This window comes from Triturus cristatus, chromosome 9, assembly GCF_964204655.1.
Source record: "Triturus cristatus chromosome 9, aTriCri1.1, whole genome shotgun sequence".
NCBI classification, from domain to species: Eukaryota; Metazoa; Chordata; class Amphibia; order Caudata; family Salamandridae; genus Triturus; species Triturus cristatus.
The window spans coordinates 914,511,302-914,533,585 of NC_140592.1; the positions used below are offsets into that span (position 1 = coordinate 914,511,302).

A 22,284-nucleotide genomic window follows, 5' to 3' on the forward strand; every position below is an offset into this window, starting at 1 on the left:
GTAGATTTCTTTTCTTTACTTTTGATTTTGCTAGATGTTGGTTCATCTCATTAGGCTTATCCAACACCCGTATTCCCAAAAGCAAGAAATATGACTATACAAAGGACTCTTGAGCTTTGCAAGCTACTTCATACCTTGCTGTTCCTAGCTGATTGTACATGTTTATCTACGGCGGTGTACAATTACTATATGTTTACAACCATATACTAAGATTTGTAAATTGCCTTTGCAATTTTTGATATTTTGAGTTTACTCTCATGCGACTGATGTTGGAATATCTCATCACATTTCCTTTTACTTTCTGTACATGGAATTATTTCCCTATAAAATAACAATGAACATTTCTGAACAACAACAAAAATGTCTGTCAGGTAAAATATTGTGATATTAAGTTCTAAACAAATTCTTTGATAGGCAGGCAGGCACCAGAACCTTCAACCTACCTATATTAATTCAGAAAATAACCACGAGAATATGGAATTCCACCAATGTTCAGGGCAGGTTTAATGTCTGTCCATAGTTTTGAGAAAAACAGTACTATGGTTCTACCTTTGCAACTCTCAGCATGAAATCATCTTAGCAGCCTCCTTATGATTTACTCTGCTGTTCTAAAGAAGAGAGAGGTGACAGCCTTCTGTATCCTGTTGTGCAGAGTGGAGATCCCCTGAAAACCTATGGTATCTCTTGTCAAAAGCATTCACGGATTCTCAGGTCTTCTACTACTGACTTGTGTTTCTCTGTCTAGGGGAACTGCATAACCGAGCGCATCAAAGGCATGTGAGGTGTTTAAATTGACCCAATTTAACAAAGAGTTAGCTATTCAAGCGCACTATCAATTGACTCATAGGTAGCTTCACTTATCTTTTCTATAAATAGGAAAGCTGGAGCTAGGATGGAATTTACAAATTCTAATTTATCCAAATGTGGTCCTCCATTTGCTTTACTAGCTGCCTGAAAATGGTAGATGTGTAGGAAACAGTATCTACTAGCCTAGCAAAGAAATAAATAGTAAAAGCTTATATTAAGGAGGTTATGCTCTGCAGTTAGTCACAGATATACCTACCTAGATATAATGATACATACAGATTTACAGAGACTATAGCTAGGTGATTGGATTTGCTCAAAGTGTTGTAATATTGCTAAATGTACCACAGCCGTCTTGTTCAGAGGGTAAGGGGCTCGGGTACTGCCCTTCCGGGAGAGATTCATAGATTGTCCCTTCAAGAAATGGTATCTTACTATTAGCACTGAGATATGTTCTCCCCCATAATACTGTGGGTAGTGTGTGGCTCAGAGCAGCTATCCTTACTGCACTGAGACACTGTACCCAGACACATGAAACCTCTAGGTTTGGTACAACCAGGCTATAAGTGGTGCACAGTCAGGAAATAACTGCTTTTGCTTTTATAAACTCAACATTGCATACCAAATCTCACCACCACTCTCCACTCAGTACTGTGCATCAAAGACTAGCCTGGCCCTTCATGTCTCAAGTGCCACATAAAGTTGCCCCCACCACCACCACAGTCTGCCACCTAGCTGCATTTCTTTCAGCCATTAACACCGAAGGGATGAGTATTTGTACATTTCCATCCCTGTAACACAAGACTCTCTTGGAACTACTAAGAGTGAAATCATGTCTTCAAATCACTTGAATAGAAGTTTGACATCTTGGGTGTGGTTCACCTATTAGAAAATCAAGGCAAGTCACCATAAAAAGTAAAGACTACTTTTTCGACAAAATAAGGCACATAGAAGGCAGAACCATTATTAATCTAATAATGAATTTTTTAAAATTATCTTGTATTCAAGATTAGTGGTCCACTGCTTCCACCTATTTTCCTGCAGAAACAATACAGCCATATACATCTCACAGCCCCGCCAAAGGTACCCCAGTAATGGCTATGTTAATGCCTCGTATGCAGGATTGGCCTAATACTAAATTAACTAACTCCAGAAGGCCCACAAAACAACAGTTCTCCTGCTCATTTGGCTTAAGATAGAGACTGTGCCCCAGCTTTTTAAAATGGCATCACTTCTTTGTCATAAGAGCAAAACAAATATTTTAAAACTTGTGGGCTGGAACTGCATCTCTGTTACCAAGAGACTGAATTGAAACCCGTCAAATCCAATAGGCTGTTCCTCCCCGCCATGCAGCTCTGAACTCTCTATTGCTACTTATCATTTGTTGGAAGTGGCGTCTATGTGTCGGCCTCTACCTCTCAAACAAGGTAGTTAAGCAGCTTACTTCACACTAACTTCAGCTTCAAAAATTCCACTAATGTCCATCTCTTTCATTAGCATCACTCACACCATGTCCTAATCTGCCCTTGACTTGGTTCTATCCTTGTACCTAAGGAAGATTCTGTATTTCAGGCATCTGCTGCTAGACACATAGTAAATGTGGACTTCGAAGCTCACTCCTTGTTTTACCTGATTTTTCATTTGGTCATCAGTGGTAGCTCCCCAGGACAGAATATAAACACAAAGGGCCTGATTATGATGTTGGTCAGCCCAACCGACATCGGCCCCTGCGTTCCTCCCGCCGCCTTATGATGTGGCGGTCGAAGGCAGCATGCACCGGGACCAACTGCTGCTGTTCTCACTGGCTCAAGCAGCCTGTCAGCCCAGCGGTCGGAATGTAATCCCTCCAATAAAGGCAGTGCCTTCCTAGGCACTGCCGTAAGGATTACGATGTCCCTTTTGGTCTGTCTTTCTATGGGGGGGGGCCCTGTCCCTCCGCAGCCTGCACTATGGGGTATAGGTATGGGTGACCCCTTAAACATCTATGCAACGTGTGGCAGGCATCGCATGGTGCTTGCCACACAGACCCCTTAAACATCTATGCAACGTGTGGCAGGCATCGCATGGTGCTTGCCACACAGACCCCTTAAACATCTATGCAACGTGTGACAGGCATCGCATGGTGCCTGCCACACAGACCCCTTGAACATCTATGCAACGTGTGGCAGGCATCGCATGGTGCCTGCCACACAGTGCATGGATGTTTTAAATGTGCATATTTTCTATTGAGGCTGGTGCTGCGACCTGCAAGACAAGCCTCAATAGAAAATATACACTTTCCGACCACCATGAAGGCGGTCTCATAATAATAGTTGAAGCAGGACCGCTGACTCCTTGTCAGGTGGTCCCGTTTCTGCTACAATGTCAGTAATTGGGGCCATAATGTCGAAAGCCCTGCCATTGCCATACAGCAATTTCAGGGTTGAAAGTTCCTGGCACAGTAGAACGGCGCTGCCGTGCTCAATGTTTAATGGTTGGTGACATTGTGCTCACCTCACTTGATCAGAACAGGTTGCGTGGTCTGCCCTTGGCCTGTGAGGAAACATTAACTTCACAAGACCGCGGCCAAAATCATGAGCACCACCGGAACACAAAAGGTGTAGTCAATCCCTAAGATATCCCATATATGGTGAATAAGCCATCATTCCTAAGGAAAACTTGAAAGACTACTACAGCATAATGTAAGCAGGACAATAATAAAAACATCATTTTTATACCCACAGGTCGATGAAAATCACTTCGACGATGCAACGGAAAGAACAATGGGTCATGAACTGAATGATACAAAGAAGAATCCAGGAAAACCCATATCCTTGGGCAAGAAAGGTGTTACGAATAATGGTCGTTTTCCAGTCCTTCGTCTAGAGAAGGAAAACAATGGTGGTCTGTCTTCTTCAAGGTATTGGATAAAATGAGCTTATGGGACTGATGCATGTTTAAAATGGGCTTAATTTGACACCATTTTATAATATTTACAGAAATGCAAGTACAAATGCTAAAGGTGCATTGCAGTTATTTTACCTAATACATTACTGAATCACGAATGCCTCTGCTGTTCACCTTCCAAAAATCAAGTTTCCTGAAACTCATTTTTAAAAGCATAATTTCCGAGAAAATTATATTTGGACTCTGTTTTATGGATGTGATTTCTACGAATAATGCGTATATTTTGAGAGTACATATTTTCTGATTCTGCAGACACTGGTTGGCTGGGGCATGAAGGCCTCAGAAAAATGTTTTTGGCACACAGGCATTTCCAAGAACACCAAATTACTGCTCTTGCTCCTTTACAAAGGAGCGTGTCACTGGGCGGAACCCCTGCATTCCTCCAGTTCCTCCATGTAGAAAGATCCAGACCTGCATGTTACACTTAAACTGTCTTTTAGTGACACCCAGACCGTGCTTAATTTGAGCAGGTGGTTTTCCGTGCTTGGCGGTCGCTGACACTTATTTGTCAACACCGGTGCTGGTGACAGTCTGCCACAAGGTGGCGATGTCTGACTAATTTAGAGATGATCACAACAACAGTTAATTAATAATTCAATATACATTAAAAATGACAATTACTTGCCGCCCAAGCGATTCTTATAGCTTCGGAGGCCTGAAATAGACTGAACTGTCACACTTGTAAGAGTGTGAAGGTTAGTACTTGTGTTGCTATATCATTGGCAGCATGCCCGGGGCAAGCTGCAATGGCCTCCTGACATGAGCCCTGCCAGTTATTTATTTTTTACAAATCAAGCACTTCACCAGCTTCAACTCTATACTGTAAATTAGCAAAACAAACGTTTTCATGAATTTGTAGCACATGGAAAAATATGTCTGAAAAAATGTTTTAAGCTGCCCACTCTTCTATGAGTAGGATTCCCCTCTATATGTGTACGTATAGTTGTGCTCCCAGGCAAAATTATAGCTTTTATTTCACCATCATGACATTTGAGAACACAGTAAAATAAATGAGTTCAGGTTGTGAGACTTACAAAAACCTGGCGTGTTTATGGTATAGACTATAATGTAAGCACCTCAACAAAAACGCCCTATGCAACAAACATGGTGCCTATGAACAATGATTTACCCTTTGGTTCACTAGTGGCATCGTGGTACAGGCGATGGGGAGTATGAAAATGTACATTTTCATGTTTAATAAAAACATGTTAAGAAACTCTCATTCCCAATAACACTTCTGCATGTTGAAGGAAAAACGCACATTTGATGCCATTCATGACGCGTGTTGCAATAATAATATATATAAAATATGTAGATGACTTGGCTCGTGTAGTGAAGCCAGCAATTCATCCATAAGGCGAAATAAACAAAACGAATCCTCACTTCCATCCAGTGGCACCTGTTCCACTCCTTGTGCCATCTCTTGGGTATAAGAGGGAAGCAAGACTCGCCTGGTAAGTTTTCGAAGACATTTCAGTGAAAAGGTAAAGCAGCATTCTGAAACCACTTACCTTTTCAATATGTGATACTTCGGTCCCCACCGCAGGAAGTAAGGAAGAAAAACTCAACTTCCTGATTCTACATGCCCAACAAAAAAAACAGGAGCCTGCAGACTGGCATTCTTCCAGGTTTCAGAGCCATTCGTGGAAGCAGTCCTCGTACTGGGGACACTGAGGTGCAGCAGCCTAAAATACAAGAAAACCACATCTTTACAAAAAGATGTGGTTTGCAGTGGCGCCTGGTTACATATGAAAGTTGGGGGCATGAAAGTTTGGTATGAATTTTATGTAGTGAGCGCCACGGGCAAGCTTAATGGACAAACGTGGGGTCCAGTCTGGATCCTCCTCCAGAGAAAAAAAAATAATAATTGGGAAATGGTGCATTTTAAAGCAAATTAATTTACCAACGCTTATAAACCAATGGGAGCGTATCGTTTTGAAAATTAAACACATAAAAACTGCCCTATCATCTTACTGCATTCATATGTTCAACAGTTACTGTAATGTGCAAATTGTACAAACCAACAACTTCAGCCTTTTAAAGTGTGTGCGTGCCCGGTGTCTTGCACTGCATGCAGCATCAACTTTGGAAGAAAATGCTCTAACCAGGCTTCGGCGAGGACCCACAGCTGCTGATTGCAATCAGTCATATAGAAATATGGGAAGACAGGTCTTTAAGCAGGATGAAAAATGTGTTGACTCTCAAATAGGGGAAACGTAAAAAACAGAATCTGTGATTCCCATTGCTACCCGATCGGTATTTTGGTTTCTCTCTGAGATGTAATTGCATCCAGAGATACAACACAACAACTGACCTACACCTAAAACCGATTGGCTATGTTAATGGTTGTTAGCTGTTTAACATAAATGAGGAACAACAAGGATTTGTTATAAATAATTAACCTTAGAAAACATTTCAGTTCTGAAATTTCAATATTATTGAGGCCTGTGAAAGGAGTTTTGGCTTTCAATTGTGTGTGCTTTATGTTGGATATATATATATTACCTACTGGCGGTCGCCAGTAGGTAGTTATAGTTAGGACCCCTTTTCCATAGGAAATCCGCAACATTCTATTTTGAATAACTTTGGCGCCGGTCGACGAATCCTCGCGAGTTTCTCAAAATAGGTGGGGCGCTACGCACCGCTCCTACCCTGAAAGTCTCGGGGGGATTCGTCAAGCGGGGGCTGAGATAAAAGGGGGGTCCCAAAACGTGTTTTTCCCATGCATTTTTCCATAGGACCTTTAGACAGGGCTACAGCCCGAACGGCTGAACAGAATTACTAGAAATTTGGCAGAGAGGTAGTCCTCAGGTCAAGGAAGTGCCTTTTGTAGGTTTGGTGTAAATCTGTTCAGTAGATTCTGAGAAAATAGCCTTTAAATCAATATATATATCTGAGCCAGCTTACGGTACGCTTACCGTAAGCTTACCGTACGCGTACGGTGGCGTGCGCGAGCGCGATTCTGATTGGCTCTTAGATCTTAGTAAACATTCCAAACAGCCGAAACCAGGAAGCGGCGGCCGCCATTTTCTCTCTCGCACTGAGAGCTAGGTTGTTAAATAAAACCAATAAACATGTAAAGGGGCTGTTTAGACAGCTCCCACACCCATAGCCATGTTGAGGGAGTCCCCAAAGACCCCCCAAGGCCAAAAATGCAATTTTTATTTTTTCGCTAATTTCGCCGATTACGCTTACCGTACGCGTACGGTAAAAAATGTAAAAAAAAAACTCTATCCACACTCACCCCACCCCCTGGGCTTTTGGTGGCCGCAGGCCACCAAATGTGCTGGGCTTATTAGAGGTGTGAAAAACCACAATATTTTAAACAAAAATAATAAAAGAAAAAATTAACAACACTCTCTCCACCCCACTTATAAAAATTACGAAAAATTAAAATATTACCTTTCAAAACGAAGTGCATCATATGTCCTCCATGTGCGCACAGTGCGCGAAGCGCATCGTGCGTACATGGCCCATCTAGCGTAACGTGGGCACGCGGTGCGCGTAGCGCACCGCGTGCCCACCGTGCGTGCATGGCACTAACTGCGTAAAGTGGGCGCGCGGTGCGCGAAGCGCACCGCGTGCTTACTGTGCGCGCACGGTGCGCGAAGCGCACCGTGCGCGCACGGAACAAACTGCGTTAAGTGGGCGCGCACGCCACGAATGGCGTAAAGTAACTTAGCATTTAAAAAACCGTACAAATTCACTGAAAAAACCATAGGTTTCACACACGTTATAGTTAGGAATTAGCATTTAAAAAACCTTGCAAATTCACTGAAAAAACCATAGGTTTCACACATGTTATAGTTAGCGGAAATTTTACTGATAAAAAACCAGTGAAATTCCCCCGTTATAGTTAGTGTAGGCAACTATAACTCACGCGACCGCAATCTTCTGCTGATGACATATGTGTCTTTATGAAAAAAAAATATTTGAAATATATGTATAGCTAAAAATGTATGGAAGAAGACATGGGCAAATAAGTGTCTAAATACAGTATTAGCATCAGCAGAGGATTGCGGTCGCGTGAGTTATAGTTGCCTACACTAACTATAACGGGGGAATTTCACTGGTTTTTTATCAGTAACATTTCCGCTAACTATAACATGTGTGAAACCTATGGTTTTTTCAGTGAATTTGCAAGGTTTTTTAAATGCTAATTCCTAACTATAACGTGTGTGAAACCTATGGTTTTTTCAGTGATATATATATATATATATATATATGTCCTTTTTCTCTGCACAGCTTGTCCATCTGCACATCTTCAATCACCTCTTTCCTCTTCAGCACCCTCTTTTCAATCTTCCCCAAATGCACTTTCTTGCATCTGCCTCACTTCACCACTTCCAAACATACTGCACTTGCTCACATGTAAGTAATTTATTTAATTTTGGTTTTGTCCTGTAAATGTTTTGCCATCTGTGCCCCCCGTTCACACATATTTTCACAAAATTGCCATTACAACTGGAATACATGACCATTGTCCTGTGTGCTCTGCAGAGAGGCCAATCCACTGACAGGCCCTTCAGAGCTTTCAATCAAAGCTCCTCATAAACACCTGCACATCTCAAGGTATACATGGAATAAAATACAAAAAGAAATACAACATGATTAAATAACTCATTTTGAGGGAGGCAAGATTAAGTAAAACTTGAAATAGGAGAGGAACTAATTTGCTAACATGCATTGCCTTAACGTTTTTAACACTCATTGTTCGTAAATCAATCCATGTTTTTGGCATTAATGTTGTTAAGGGCATGTCACTGGCATGCAAGACTGTGGTAATGCGGGCTGGAGGGCCATGGTTCGGACTACTATGATCGCTAATGTCCACCTTTAACTTGTAAATCAAATTTTAAAAACTACACACAATGCTTTTCTTTTCAGAGTATCATTTCATCAAACTTTGGGAACATAAAACTGTGCCATTAATACCATGTTATTGTTAAAGTCTACATTGCATGCTCTCATTCCGGATACTAAGCAGCTTGGCCATGCACCTGCAGGGATGTAGTGCTTGCAGTGAGGCATGCAGACCGCATTAGAACTGCAATGCATTTATATCAAATGAGCCAACAAAGCTCAGCAGGACTGGAGAGGCGCAAAGCATGTATTTCTCTGCAGCACTCAGTACTCAGGGGCAAGTTTAATGTCATACAGCAGCTAACTGTCTACTGTAATCACATTTTTCTCTCTTTATGTTTGACTTGGATCGGATTTTTGGATAAACTTCACAAGGGAACAAGAACCCTGGCCTGCTCATCTTATTGATCCATTTTGTGGGGGAGCTAATGCAGCAGCTCCACTTCCAATGGGGCCAGCGACCTGCGACCAGAGCCTGGGGGTGTCACAGTGGGGGAGTTTAACATGGCGAGGGGTCTCAGCACAATATTTATAACAGAAGATTAGCATTCTAACACTTACCATTACAGAGAACAAGGTACTAAAACACATATGCTTGCATCCACTCCTACGTCTGATGGTTGAGAAAGGGTGGGATCTATGCCTGGGAATGACAGACGGCCACTCTCACACAGGGACGGAGACTCTGTCGCCTGAAACCATGACACTGAAAGCGTCACTGCCCTATAGAAAATACTGCCATAGACTACAACGGCAATGATTCATTATGAAGCGCTTTAGAACAGTAAGCCCTGCGTTGTGTGTCACAGTGCAGAAAGTTGATATTCTGCCTGGCTTCAGTCTCCTGCTTCAGAGCAATGGGGGGGAAGGCAGCCTAGGACACACAGCCCAGACTTAAATACATTGATTTGTTTAGAGATACAATCTTATCTCTAAATAAATCAATCTATTTAATATTTGTACAGGAGTGTGAAGGATTATCAGGGGGGTGCAGCTCCAGAGCCCTGATGGAGAATCCGCCCCTGGCGGTTTGACTTAAAAATTGTACAGACCGAATATCCACTTCTGTGGAAAAATTAAAACCACATCAGCAAATAATGTGCTTGAAAAGAGCGGTCAGTGCAAAATGTATAGATGAGGCTAACCACTGTAAGATATTTCATCTTCACGCATGTACGGCTGAGAATTGCCAAATGTTCTTATCAGGCAGCCAAGCAATGACGATGTTTAATCATGGGAGATCAAGGGGGTGCCAGTCACTTAATTTGTCAAAAAGGCAACTGTTTACATGGTTACTAGCATTCTTTTTACTTTATGTTCTATGGTCCAATGTACATGAAATTAATCACATGCTGTACTTTTATAGTTGTTTACATTTATTTACATTGTCATGAGTTTAATTACTTAGACACAATAAAGATTTGGTTAATTCATTCAATAATTCATTCATTCATTTCCATCTGCGCTCAACCATGCCATCTATGTATATAACTCTTTGTGGTTGGTGACACATTTTTATGGACCACCACCCTAACCATATAAAACACCTCAATAGCTCATTGTTTTACAATATCAATGCGCAGTTCCCACAATAATAAGATTGGGATGTAAGATTTTTGTTTGTGGAGGATATGAAATAATGGTATTGATTTAAGTATTGATTTAAGAGCAGCAATGGTATGTACCGTGGTGGGGATTCAACCAAGATGAAGATGTGTCACTGCTTTTGTCAAGGTCAGTTTAGCTGGTAAGTCTACGGGAAGAGCTCTATTTGAGAGTAGAGATCAAGGTGGTCATCTTGTTTGGTCTAGCATCGGAGTTTGAGTGTTACTGTTGGTAAGAAACCCTCCCCACCCTTTCTGCAACCTTCAAGGAGGAAAACACATCCTGGTGTTTATTCCAGCTTCTGGGACAGTGTCTTTTACTTTACCATATAAATCTGAAGGTATATTTTACACTGCATGAGGCGCTGTCTGATAGAAGTTAATACTTGCCCTTTGCATTCCAACAACCTAGCTTAAAAGTGACTAGTGCAACTAGGACTCCATGATCCATCCTGCAAGTATGCACAGTTTGCGTTTATAAATTAAGAAACTTTAACTGATTTATCACAAGTAAGACACTCCAGTGAAACAATCAAAACCACTTTTACCAGCAAACTAGAATCCCAGTTATTATGTGGAAGGATGCGTCCTGCCTGGAAGTCATGAAGGCATCATAGGACTCCAAGGACTCTTGCTGAGGTAGCTGAATAAAATTATGACCACAACAGGAGCCCTCAGGAGGGCTGGGAATAAGATACTAAACTGCTTTAACTAATACATATGCACCCCCACACACAAACAGACACACACTACATCTGCTTTGGTTCAGAATGGTAAGGCAGGGCAAGATCATTCTTCAGAGGTTAAAATGGAGCAAGTAAGCAAAAGTGACTACGACAATATACAAGGCAATTGACAGAGCAGCATCTAACATGACTCCGAGTACTGACTACATCTATATAGTCATGGTAAACCCTCTACTCCTGAGGCTAAATGGTTGGACCCCACTACCAGTAAAAATCATAGTCTCAGTTTTTTCTTATTTAAGATTAAGCCAGTTGATGCCCATTCAGTCATAAACTGCCACCATGCATTCATGAAATCAACCTGGATTGGTACTCGGGTGTCATTAGCATTCATCCATAAATGTCGAATTCAGCACTATAACAGCCAGGCAAGCAGCTAAAGGTACATCTTAAAAAGACAAGATGACAATCAGGAACATTGACGAGCATCAGAGGTATGACTCCTGGTCTCAGAAGTTAATGGGATGGATGGGAAGAGCCTGACATCAATTTTTCACAAAAGGAAAAAAAGGGCACAACTCACTCATCACCACCTGAATCAACCCAAAGAAGGGCAGGAGATATACTAGGTGGCCCTGATTTTAAAACACAGTGCTTTGGACTATACCATTTCCCACTGAAAGGCAATATTTCTCTCCATGTGTTCCCATGCCTGGTGTGTCACGCAGTTTGGGGCTTACTTTCCCTCCATGTTAAAGAACAGTAGATGTTTCAGCACCCAGGCTAATGTGCTGCATAGCTAAATACATATAAGGTCCCAAAGGCGAGCTTTTGAATGGAAAAAGAGAAATAACATTTTCCATGGCACTTGCCCCTTTCTTGAAACCTTCTAGTTTCTCAGGGTTGTATGTGGCCTACACTTCCTAAGTATCCTACAGTGAATTTATAGAGGTTCAGTGTAGCCATAGTGATAGTGATACTGAAAGGGAGCTGAGGGAATATGATCAGGTTTCCTTCCGATTCCTGGCTCCATCAAATTCTATTCTATCTACTTATTGTTAAACCTCAGGGTTGTGCTTGGGATTGATCAAGGCAATGGAGATGTTGATGGGAGATTGACTAATGTAACAATTGCAACGTCAATAATGGAAGAAGGTTTTGTAACTTTGGTCCAGTTGCCCCCCTTGCTCTATTAGAATGTCCCTCTCTTTGTGCTGACCATGAACGCTCTGATTTTTACCAGAAATCTTAATTATATTGAGTACTACGCTTCCTCATCACAGTCCCTGCGTAAAGAGCGAACCTACGACTGGCACAAGAAAAAAGAGAGGTTGAGTGCTGAAGCTTTGATTATATAAATGTAATATTCAGTACATCAGTTCTACTTTTCATTGTCACGCCTTGGTGCTCTCAAAATGTAAGGTCTGTGACGAGGAAGAATGGCGAACTAGCCATCACCTAATCCTTATATTAATATTTTGTTGTTAATTCCACACTCTGTGTCCAGTATGTTGTGCGCAGAACAGATATGCTTCTGAATACAAATTGATCTTCATGTCATGTATTGACTTGAAAAACATCAAAGGTGTCCACCGGGTGATCAAAAGTAACTATGTTGTCTTTGAATTTGCATAGAAACAATATTAAATTTTTTCCAAATCAAGACGTTTTTGGTCAGCCCTCACTCCAAATGTAATGATAGTGGCAGTAACATTTCTGCTAAACATCACTGAAAGTGATACACCCTTCTTCAGAATATTTAGATATCCTTCTCCAATTGAGAAACTCAATTTGTTGCCACGAGAGGAGAGGGCACCTGGACTGTCAAAGTCTGATAACAAACTTCCCAATGGTTACTTAGTGGGGAATGAATAAAAGCTAGCAGAACTACAAGATTTTAAGATACTGTTTAAAATGGCCTTGCATTAGTCATGCGGTCTTTCATTAGTTAGATCTAGGGTAATCTTTTTTTCTTGGTTGTCAATTTCCTAAATACATGTGCAATATTATCCATGGTTAAGGAGTGTGCATGTTACACAAAACTTAATCAATTCATCAATCATATTACCAAAAACAGATTATGCCTTGGTAAATATTTTCAACTGTGTTGAGATTAAATACTCAACGCTTTTCTGGTGCATATGTAAGTAAATAAGGAACAGCTCATCTTAAAAGCACTGTTGTGGGTCTGTCTTTAGATTTTAACTAAGACATGCATCCAGTGTTTTGTGATGGTGGCTCAGTTCTATGTAAAGTAGTTCTATTTACTTGCTATTAAATGCAATTCACAAAACTATGCATGGAGCGCTCCACCTACCGTTCTCCTCTTTCGGTATATTCTTATAGGAGGTGCCGTGTTGGTTTACCTTTTTGTCTAAGGGGAAAAAGTAATGTGTCCAATTATTTGCAGAGTTAAAATATGTATGACTACACTGTTATATTTAGATATGTGAACTGAAGATATTTTGGTCTACTTTTCAGGACAAGTCAGAGTGACACCAGCATTCATTATCGACGACATGACCATATAGCAGATGGAAAGGTAAGCACTGAGATGTTTATAAATGCTTGAGAATTCACATCAGCAACAACATTAAGGTGATAGATGGAATGTTTGAATTAATCTAAGCTACTGCCAATTGCTCAGGCTGCATTCCAATCCATTTGTTTTCGCCCACTATGCCATATCAGTTTGGACACAGGCATACGCAAATCAATATAAATGTAAATGTCAAGGTACTTATAGAGCGCACTGTCACCAGACGGACACCTTGCGGTGTCACCTTTGCGGTTTCCTGGCGCTGATACTCATACCGCTGTGGAACCCCTCCTGGCTTTCCCTGTGAAGTGTCCACTCCTGGGCACCCCCAGGGTGAAGCCAGGCATCCTTAGCGCTGTTGGGGCCGGTGTGGAGGCTAAGCAAGCTATTGCCCAGAGTTGCAGCGTGGGGCCCGTGATTAGAATAGGCACCGAGGCGAGAATAGACAGGTCCGAGGAAATTGAGCCCGAGCCCCGCCGAGGCGGGAATCGAACCCTGGTCCCTGGCCAGAACTCTGCTTCAGGGTCTGCCGCTCTAACCATTGAGCCACACTCCTCCCTGAACCGGTCCTCCCTGAACCGATAAACAAGCAACTTGTGACATGTTTTGCCCTTATTATGTCCTTATCATCCAGGATCGCTTGATTCTAGTGGCATAGTGAGCACGGGACCCATGTCTGGCCATACCCATCGCACTTAGGGCAGCAAATTCAACAACAAGGTGATGGAAGGAATGCTTGAATTAATTCAAGCCACTGGCAATTATTGCCCAGGGCCGCACTACACTCCATCATTGTTCATCCACCATGCCACGTTAGTTTGGACCCAGCCATATGGAAATCAGCCTTGACCCTGCTCCAATAGGAACAGTCCTGCCCAAACTGCCAGGCCAGGTCCTCCCTGAATGGGAAAACAAACAACCCAGAACCAGTTTCGCCCATAGTATGGGCTTATCAGCCAGGTATAGCTTGATTTGAGTGGCAGGGTGAGCTGGATTGGGATGCAGCCCAAGTAATTACCAATTAATTGAAGCATTCTATCCATAACTTTTTTATATCCTTTAGTGTGTCACTCTAAGTGGAATTGGTATGCCAGATGTGGATCCCATGCACACTCTTTCACTGGAACCAAGCTGTACCCAGCTGAGGAGCCCATAACTAGGGTCACAGTGGTCCTGGGTTGCTTGTATCCTGGTTCAAGGAGGACCTGGCTTGGCAGTTCGTGCTGGACTGTTCCAATTGGAGCAGGGTCAAGACTGATTTGCATACAGCTGGGTCCAAACTGAGGGGACATGGTGTACAAAAGAATGATTGATTCGGATTAGGTCTGAGTAATTACCAGTTGCTGCGATTAATTCAAGCATTCAAGACATCACTTTTTTTGTATACTTGAGAATTCACATCATCATAAAAAAGTCATATAGTATTTCCAAAATAGCCAAACTGTGCTTATTTTATGTTTGGTGAAATAGGTCGAATTAAAGTATGCTATACATTGAGGGTTCATAGTCTCTGATAGTCACCACTTACTATTACATGGAAAACACAGACTTCTCTCCCGCCGCCTCTTCTCTTCCTTCCACACAGTCAATCTTTGGTAGTGTGTTTAACTTGAATCCTATATTCCTTGACCACCAACACAACATGTTAAATGCCCACAGAGAGTAGGTTAACTTCAATGTTTAATAATGAGTCTTTTTCTTGTTCTGTCTCATCTTTGTTTTTGTGCATGTCTAAAATTGATAACTTCTCCAGTGGTTTGCAGGCCATTTTGGAACCATACAGATGTCAGTCTCTGGAAGCAGTATGGAATCTGGGTCTTTTCCCTTTCTACATTTTATGGGGAGCAAGCCTTGCATTAACACTCCTAGCCCTCAACTGAAATATAACAGGGGCCCAGTCTTCTAACTCTCTTACACTGCAATATAATGCAGAGCAGCTCCGATATCCTATGGGAAATATAAACAAACAATAAATATATTTAATGTTGGCTTGCTTTCCGAGTTGTACATTTGATTTGAAGTAGTTCACATCTGGTAGAATATGCCTCTAAACTATTCTCTAGATATGAAGAAAAAAAGAAGACTCAAGACAGTGTAGTACTTGTTTTAATGAGCTGCTTTTTAGGTCTTGCCTAGCCTGTTGCGAGACATATTGTTAACTTACAGTATCCCTAAAGCTTTTTGATTGCTTACCATTAGTTGACTTCATTGTCACACCATTTTCTTGCTTCTCATTTGTTAGTGCGTCTGGGCTTTCTTTCCTCTTCTTTTGTTTTTCCCTCCCCAGCAGTATAGGTGCATTATTTGTGTCTAATTGAGATATTCCTTAAGCCTATCATTTCTGATCTATTCACTTACAAGCTAATTCTTTTGAATTGCAGGATACAGTTCATTGGTTGAAACATGAGAAGAGTGAATTAGTAGAAGGAGTCAACACTCAAGTGAGGTGAGTGACCATAACTGCACTGTTGACTGTTTTCAGAGGTAAACGGGTTTAGGAAGAACATGTATTTTAAATGTGTACCAGGTCATTGCAGACATGGGCCTATGTTGCATCCCATTTTGAACTTTTTTTCGAGTTGAGAATCCTACCAAAGTGAATGCAAAGGTTACTGGCTGTATCATGCAAAAGAAGAAGACACGGTCTATTGATTATGCTCCAGCCCTGAATTATAAAACCAAAGAGTTAATCTGTGCTTCTTATGTTCACAAAGTTATCAACACCACTTCTGATGTCATAGTAAATGAAAAGGGTAATTCAAAAAGCATTTGAGGAACCACAAGTATGCAGTTTGTGCAAACTCAAATTGTAGGAATGTACAGCCTGCATTTATGGCTTGGCAGTTCGGGCTGGACTGTTCCCATGAGGCACAGGGTCAGACTGATTTGCATATGGCCATGTCTGAACTGGGGTGGCAGAGTGGGCTAAAGATCGGTGATGGATCAAACCCAGATCTGTTGACTGGGTGTGAGTGTTTGATTGGTTCTGATGCTCCGTCCATCACCACCCCCTTTTGTACCGCTTTGTTCGCCATAAGTTGGCAGGGTATGCTCAGACGTGATTCCCTTGCTCACTTTGCCACTGGATTCAAGCAAGCCTGGCTGAAGACGGCTGAAATGCCAGAAACCGGTCCTAGGAAGCTTGTTTCCGGTCCAGGGAAGGCATGGCTTGGCAGTTCGGGCTGGACTGTTTCCATGAGGGACAGGGTCAGACTGATTTGCATATGGCCATGTCTGAACTGGGGTGGCAGAGTGGGCTAAAGAACGGTGATGGATCAAACCCAGATCTGTTGACTGGGTGTGAGTGTTTGATTGGTTCTGATGCTCCGTCCATCACCACCCCCTTTTGTACCGCTTTGTTCGCCATAAGTTGGCAGGGTATGCTCAGACGTGAGTCCCTTGCTCACTTTGCCACTGGATTCAAGCAAGCCTGGCTGAAGATGGCTGAAATGCCAGAAACCGGTCCTAGGAAGCTTGTTTCCGGTCCAGGGAAGGCATGGCTTGGCAGTTCGGGCTGGACTGTTCCCATGAGGCACAGGGTCAGACTGATTTGCATATGGCCATGTCTGAACTGGGGTGGCAGAGTGGGCTAAAGAACGGTGATGGATTAAACCCAGATCTGTTGACTGGGTGTGAGTGTTTGATTGGTTCTGATGCTCCGTCCATCACCACCCCTTTTTGTACCGCTTTGTTCGCCATAAGTTGGCAGGGTATGCTCAGACGTGAGTCCCTTGCTCACTTTGCCACTGGATTCAAGCAAGCCTGGCTGAAGACGGCTGAAATGCCAGAAACTGGTCCTAGGAAGCTTGTTTCCGGTCCAGGGAAGGCATGGCTTGGCAGTTCGGGCTGGACTATTCCCATGAGGCACAGGGTCAGACTGATTTGCATATGGCCATGTCTGAAGTGGGGTGGCAGAGTGGGCTAAAGAACGGTGATGGATCAAACCCAGATCTGTTGACTGGGTGTGAGTGTTTGATTGGTTCTGATGCTCCGTCCATCACCACCCCCTTTTGTAATGCATTTGTGGTTGGGCATCTTTGAGTATTTGCCTCTGCAAATATGAAACTTTGTACACCTGTGCAAATAGGAGCTGAATGCAGATGAAGTCTGACCAAGTCAGGAAATTTGTGATTCAAAAAGGGCATCGTAATGACTACATGCATACTTATAACGGAAATAAGCTTTTATTAACTTCCCTATGGTGCTAGTCAATGTCTCCTATGTATATACCTCCGCCAAGGGCACCTCATCTTCAGCAATAATGAGGTTTGTAAAAATATTACTTCACACCTTTCAAAGCTTTAAAAGTAAGTACAGACCATGTGCGAGGCCCATACTAATGATGATTGCCTCCAAGACTGAGGAACCTGTTGGACAACTAGCTGTTCCTAGTAGATAGACCTCGCCCCCGATTCCAAATGGTCATGGAGTGCCAATGAAAATGCAAGCGCTAACCCGGCAACCACCTTTTACCTTTGAAAAGGACTGGTTCCAAACCTCCATTTATCGTAGCAGACTTAACCCACATGCACAGAACTTATGTATGAGTAATGTCGCATGTAAGAAATAAAATATTTAAATACAATGCACAAAAATACCTGCAGGCTTCAATGTTCTTGTTTTATCTGTAAAAGTGTTTTAAAGACTAGTGATTTGAGTTTTACTTGGTTATTAGAAATTAATGAATGGCAGCGTATGGGGTGGAACGCTAAACTAGTGAGAATTTGTGCCAATTTTGGAATAAACAGAGACTGGTCAGAGGTCTACATATACTACTTCCCTGGTATGGAATGAAAGATCATCATCTTCTATCAGTTTCAAGTGCTACGTCTTATTATGCTCCTACAGTCCTTATTTTCTCTCCTGCAAAAGACATATTTCAATAGATGTGGGCAGGTTAGAAAATTCATATACAGAGCTGAGCCAGTGCTGAGCTAATGGTCTAATTTTGCTTTAAGAGATTGTAGACCACCCTAGTCATCAAAAAAATTATGTATTTCACAGAAATGCATTGTTTCTATAATATTAGGACATTTAAGAAAGAATAAACTGACATGTTTGTGGGTATGCCGAAAAAATTGTATTTACAATTTTCAGTTTGTAAATGTGCAGTATATTTTATATTTTGGGCAGCACTATAATATTTGCTATATAAATGGAAAAAGATTTCAAATACGGAGCAAAATTTCAATGTGCTATGCCTTACATACCTGACTTTGTATATATCTCACCCTAGAGTCAACCATTTCAAATCAATTCATTTTAATGTGTTGAGTGTACAAGTACTCAGGTGGGAGTCCTAGAATTGATGACTAATTTTTCATGAAAGATATGTATTTACTGATTAAACTATTTCCCAGATTTCTATGTCCTTGGACAACACCGTCACCGTTTGTTCTTGCTTCTCCGTTTTCATTTCTGAATTCCTGTTTCCCAGAAAACTTTGTTTTTTCTTTCCTTGCTGCCTGCTGGAAGCAATAGTCTCTTTGCAGACAGCATTCCAGTCTTCCCCTCATGGATTCAAGGCATTGTCCATTGATATCCAGGTACTGGCTCTCCACTTTCATTCAAATTCATGCAGTTAACTTCCCTCTGATGCTGTGGTTCATGTGGACAAGAATCACATTCGCTTCAAACAAAAATCGTATGTGTCAAGAGGATGCAGAATTTCCAACTTATTTCTCCTTATCTGACCCCAGACTAGACCAACGGGAATCAAAAGACCCCTTGGTTCTGGAATCATAGCTCAACAGATGGCAACAGAGCAACATAGAGGGATTGCTCATAGAACAGTTACCACTCGCTGTTGGGTTGGAAGGTTGCAAGATCTGGTACACCGCATCAAACTCCACCACAGAGAAAACTCTCACCATAAAACCTAAGTAACCCACATACTTGGTACAGAGCAAATTTGCCCATGCTACACACATCACAAATATGTCCCAATTTCATAACATGCATATTTGAATGTGCACTTAGCACATGTGTGGTCTAACAATATTAAAATAAGTGTTGCGCTTGACATTATTTCTAAAGTGCATTTACTGTAGGATTAGTGAATGTACTCTTTTTGGGTGTTATAACCATATCAACAGAGATATTCCTTGAAGTCTTGCTGAATAAACCATCCTTACTTCATTGACATGTACTCACTATAAAGTGAATTCGACTTGCATGTTATTTACTATGTAGATGTTTCAGGAGAAACAAAACCATCCTCACATTATGAAATATCATTTATGTTAAAAACGAGTTGGGTTTATGTAATGTGCTCACAAATGTATCATATATTGCATTAACAATTTAGTTCCTAGACATACTTACATGTATACATTTCAGATTTTACTGTATGCACCATATAATATGAATCTAAAGTAATTAGAGACTTGTATTTGTTGGTGTTTAAATGTGCACATGCAAATTAAATGTGAACCATTGAGTTAATACTTTAAGTTGTCCTTAGTAGGCCTGCTTGCTGTGCTGCATACAATATTGATTTCCAATTTCTGCTAACATGACATTATTTGACACAGGGAGATTAAGTGATTTGCCCAGAATCATAGGATGTTGAGCGTCCCTGCTGAGACTCAAACCCAGTTTCCCAGCTTCGAGGTCGCCCACTATAGCCGTTAGGCCACACCCTGTACACACATTACTGTAATAGTGGTAGAAGGAGAGAGCCTGAGAAGACAAATTTTGACGAAAAAACATGGAGAGCCATAGCTTTAACTGGAAGGCTTATTCAGCAATGTTGCAACCTAGTCTGTGTGTAAGAAGACAATGTTGTTCCCAAGTCCAGTGTGGGATACTTTGTGAATGTTTCAGTCTGCAACATGAGAATAGAAGAGGATAATAGATTCCTGATGATGCGTACAGAGCGGTGTTGCCCAAGAGACTCTTGTGCATTACAACTTAGTGTTCACACAGTCTGAGATCAGATCTCTTTTCAAAATGACCCCAGAACAGTTTTTCATAACTTGTCCTGACCCTTTACTATACTTTCCTTTCGACTCTGAGAGGTTTAGATTTCTAAACTTCCTTTTGGTTCTTTCCTGAGTGGGGCTTAGGCTAACACTTATCACCTGACCCTAGAAGACTCTTGACGGAGCTTCTGAAATGCCGACACATTCCTACTTAATTTTTCATTGCCTTGTTCATATTTCCTTTATTGAATTTCCCTGATCTTTGAGATTCTTTATGATTGTAAGAACCATGCTCTTAGCTTGGACTCTGACTGAGAAGATTTAAATTTACTAGTGTATTAACGGGAAACCCTGAGACTCTTCTTTGAACATCAAATCCTTGTATTACTCTTTTGTATTGCTCTCACTGAACGTCTTTGTTTCCTGATATTGGTCCACCTCAATTTATTCCGGAGTTTGGGCTTTCTCATTGTTATTCTGTAGCTTTATAGCATAGTACTAAGAATCATGACCTTGATTGTTAATTTGTAATAAACCTTCTCAACTATAGTTACCAATTCCTGGTCCTTATTGTGTAGCCAAATGGGGTTACACTGTTAATTGATATTGATTGATGAAATTCTAACTCTCCTTTCCTGTCAGTGCGGATAGAAGTGTCCAACGGAGGAAGATAAATGGTAAGAGAGTAGGCCAAATATGCTGCATCAATGTGTCTGGGAAGCACCCTTTGCACCACTTCTTACAGGAAGTTGTCAGTCACAGAAAGAGGTCTACTTAAAAAAACAAGGAAATCGTGAACACTTTGTTGCACAAAAACACATAACCTAACATAACGTGTTCATGGCAGTGGCTTTAGTCAGTACCGTAAAACTGTCTTTATTGTAATTCACTGATAATATTTTCTCATTAGGAAAGGGCTATGAAAATCAAGGGATTGTAATGGATCAACAACTTAGCAGTGGTCTCAATTACACTGAGTAGTATTATCCCAGTCCTTTAAAACCTGCACCTCCCCTGAGTCATCTTGCTACTGCCCAGTCCAGGGGTAACTGCTTTGGTAGGTACTAAAGGTGTGTTGAGTAGTGATGTTCCTATTTACAGAGGATTTTAGAGGTGAGCAGTTTGTTTAGAACAAATATATTGATGCTTTTACAGCTCAACATTGACATGGTCTTAGAACTAGGCAAAATGTATCTCACCTGATAATTTTAAATAGCCTTTTTTCACAAAAACACTTTCTCCCATTGGCTAAACCTATTTTAACTCCATGTTAACTTGTTGATTGTAGGTTTGGATTAAAGGCTGTAACAGAATCCGTAAAATGTGCCCATCTCTCTGCAAAAACACAGTTAACCGTGGACACTGTAAACATTAAAAAAACATGGCTGGCCCAATTAGAAAAGCAACTTGCATGTGTATGGCTCATATATACTTCCAAATAACTTATTCCTTGTGTTACGCTACAAAGATTGGTATCACTGGAAAAAATAAATATGATTCTAATTGTTTGAAAACAGTTCGTTTGGTTGTGTGATATAATCTATTCAGTCTATTTAAAAGTCGAACATTTGGTTCAAATGTTGATTCACATGCGTACATCCATTTGCTCTCAATTGCTGCTACCTGTATGTTTTTATTGGAACTATTTTCAGAGTGAACTGCCAGGCAATAGTTGGTACTATTTTCGGTCAGTTTTGGCTACTTTAGGTTTATTTATTGTGAATTTTTATTTTTAACATATTAGCTTACTTTTGAGCATGGAATAACAGAGAAGATGTAAGATCGCTATACACTGGACATTATGAGCCTATATGTTTTTTAATTTGTTAAAATATCACATTTTGTGCAATATACACTTGTACATCTGTTAATGCTTTGTGTATTAAGAAAGATCCTGGACGCAGTTCCATGGATTCCTT

At 41.2% G+C, this 22,284-nt stretch overlaps 1 protein-coding gene across 2 annotated transcripts in view; it reads left to right on the plus strand.

Annotated features, from left to right (window-relative positions):
* The window catches only part of CLMN (calmin), a 479,452-nt gene that overhangs the window by 447,195 nt on the left and 9,973 nt on the right, over positions 1–22,284 (plus strand). For both annotated transcript variants that reach the window (XM_085626456.1, XM_085626457.1), the window contains exons 10-12: positions 3,528–3,703; positions 13,385–13,445; positions 15,824–15,888. In XM_085626456.1, coding sequence (XP_085482582.1) covers positions 3,528–3,703; positions 13,385–13,445; positions 15,824–15,888 — 302 coding nt within the window. The remainder of the gene's footprint in view (positions 1–3,527; positions 3,704–13,384; positions 13,446–15,823; positions 15,889–22,284) is intronic.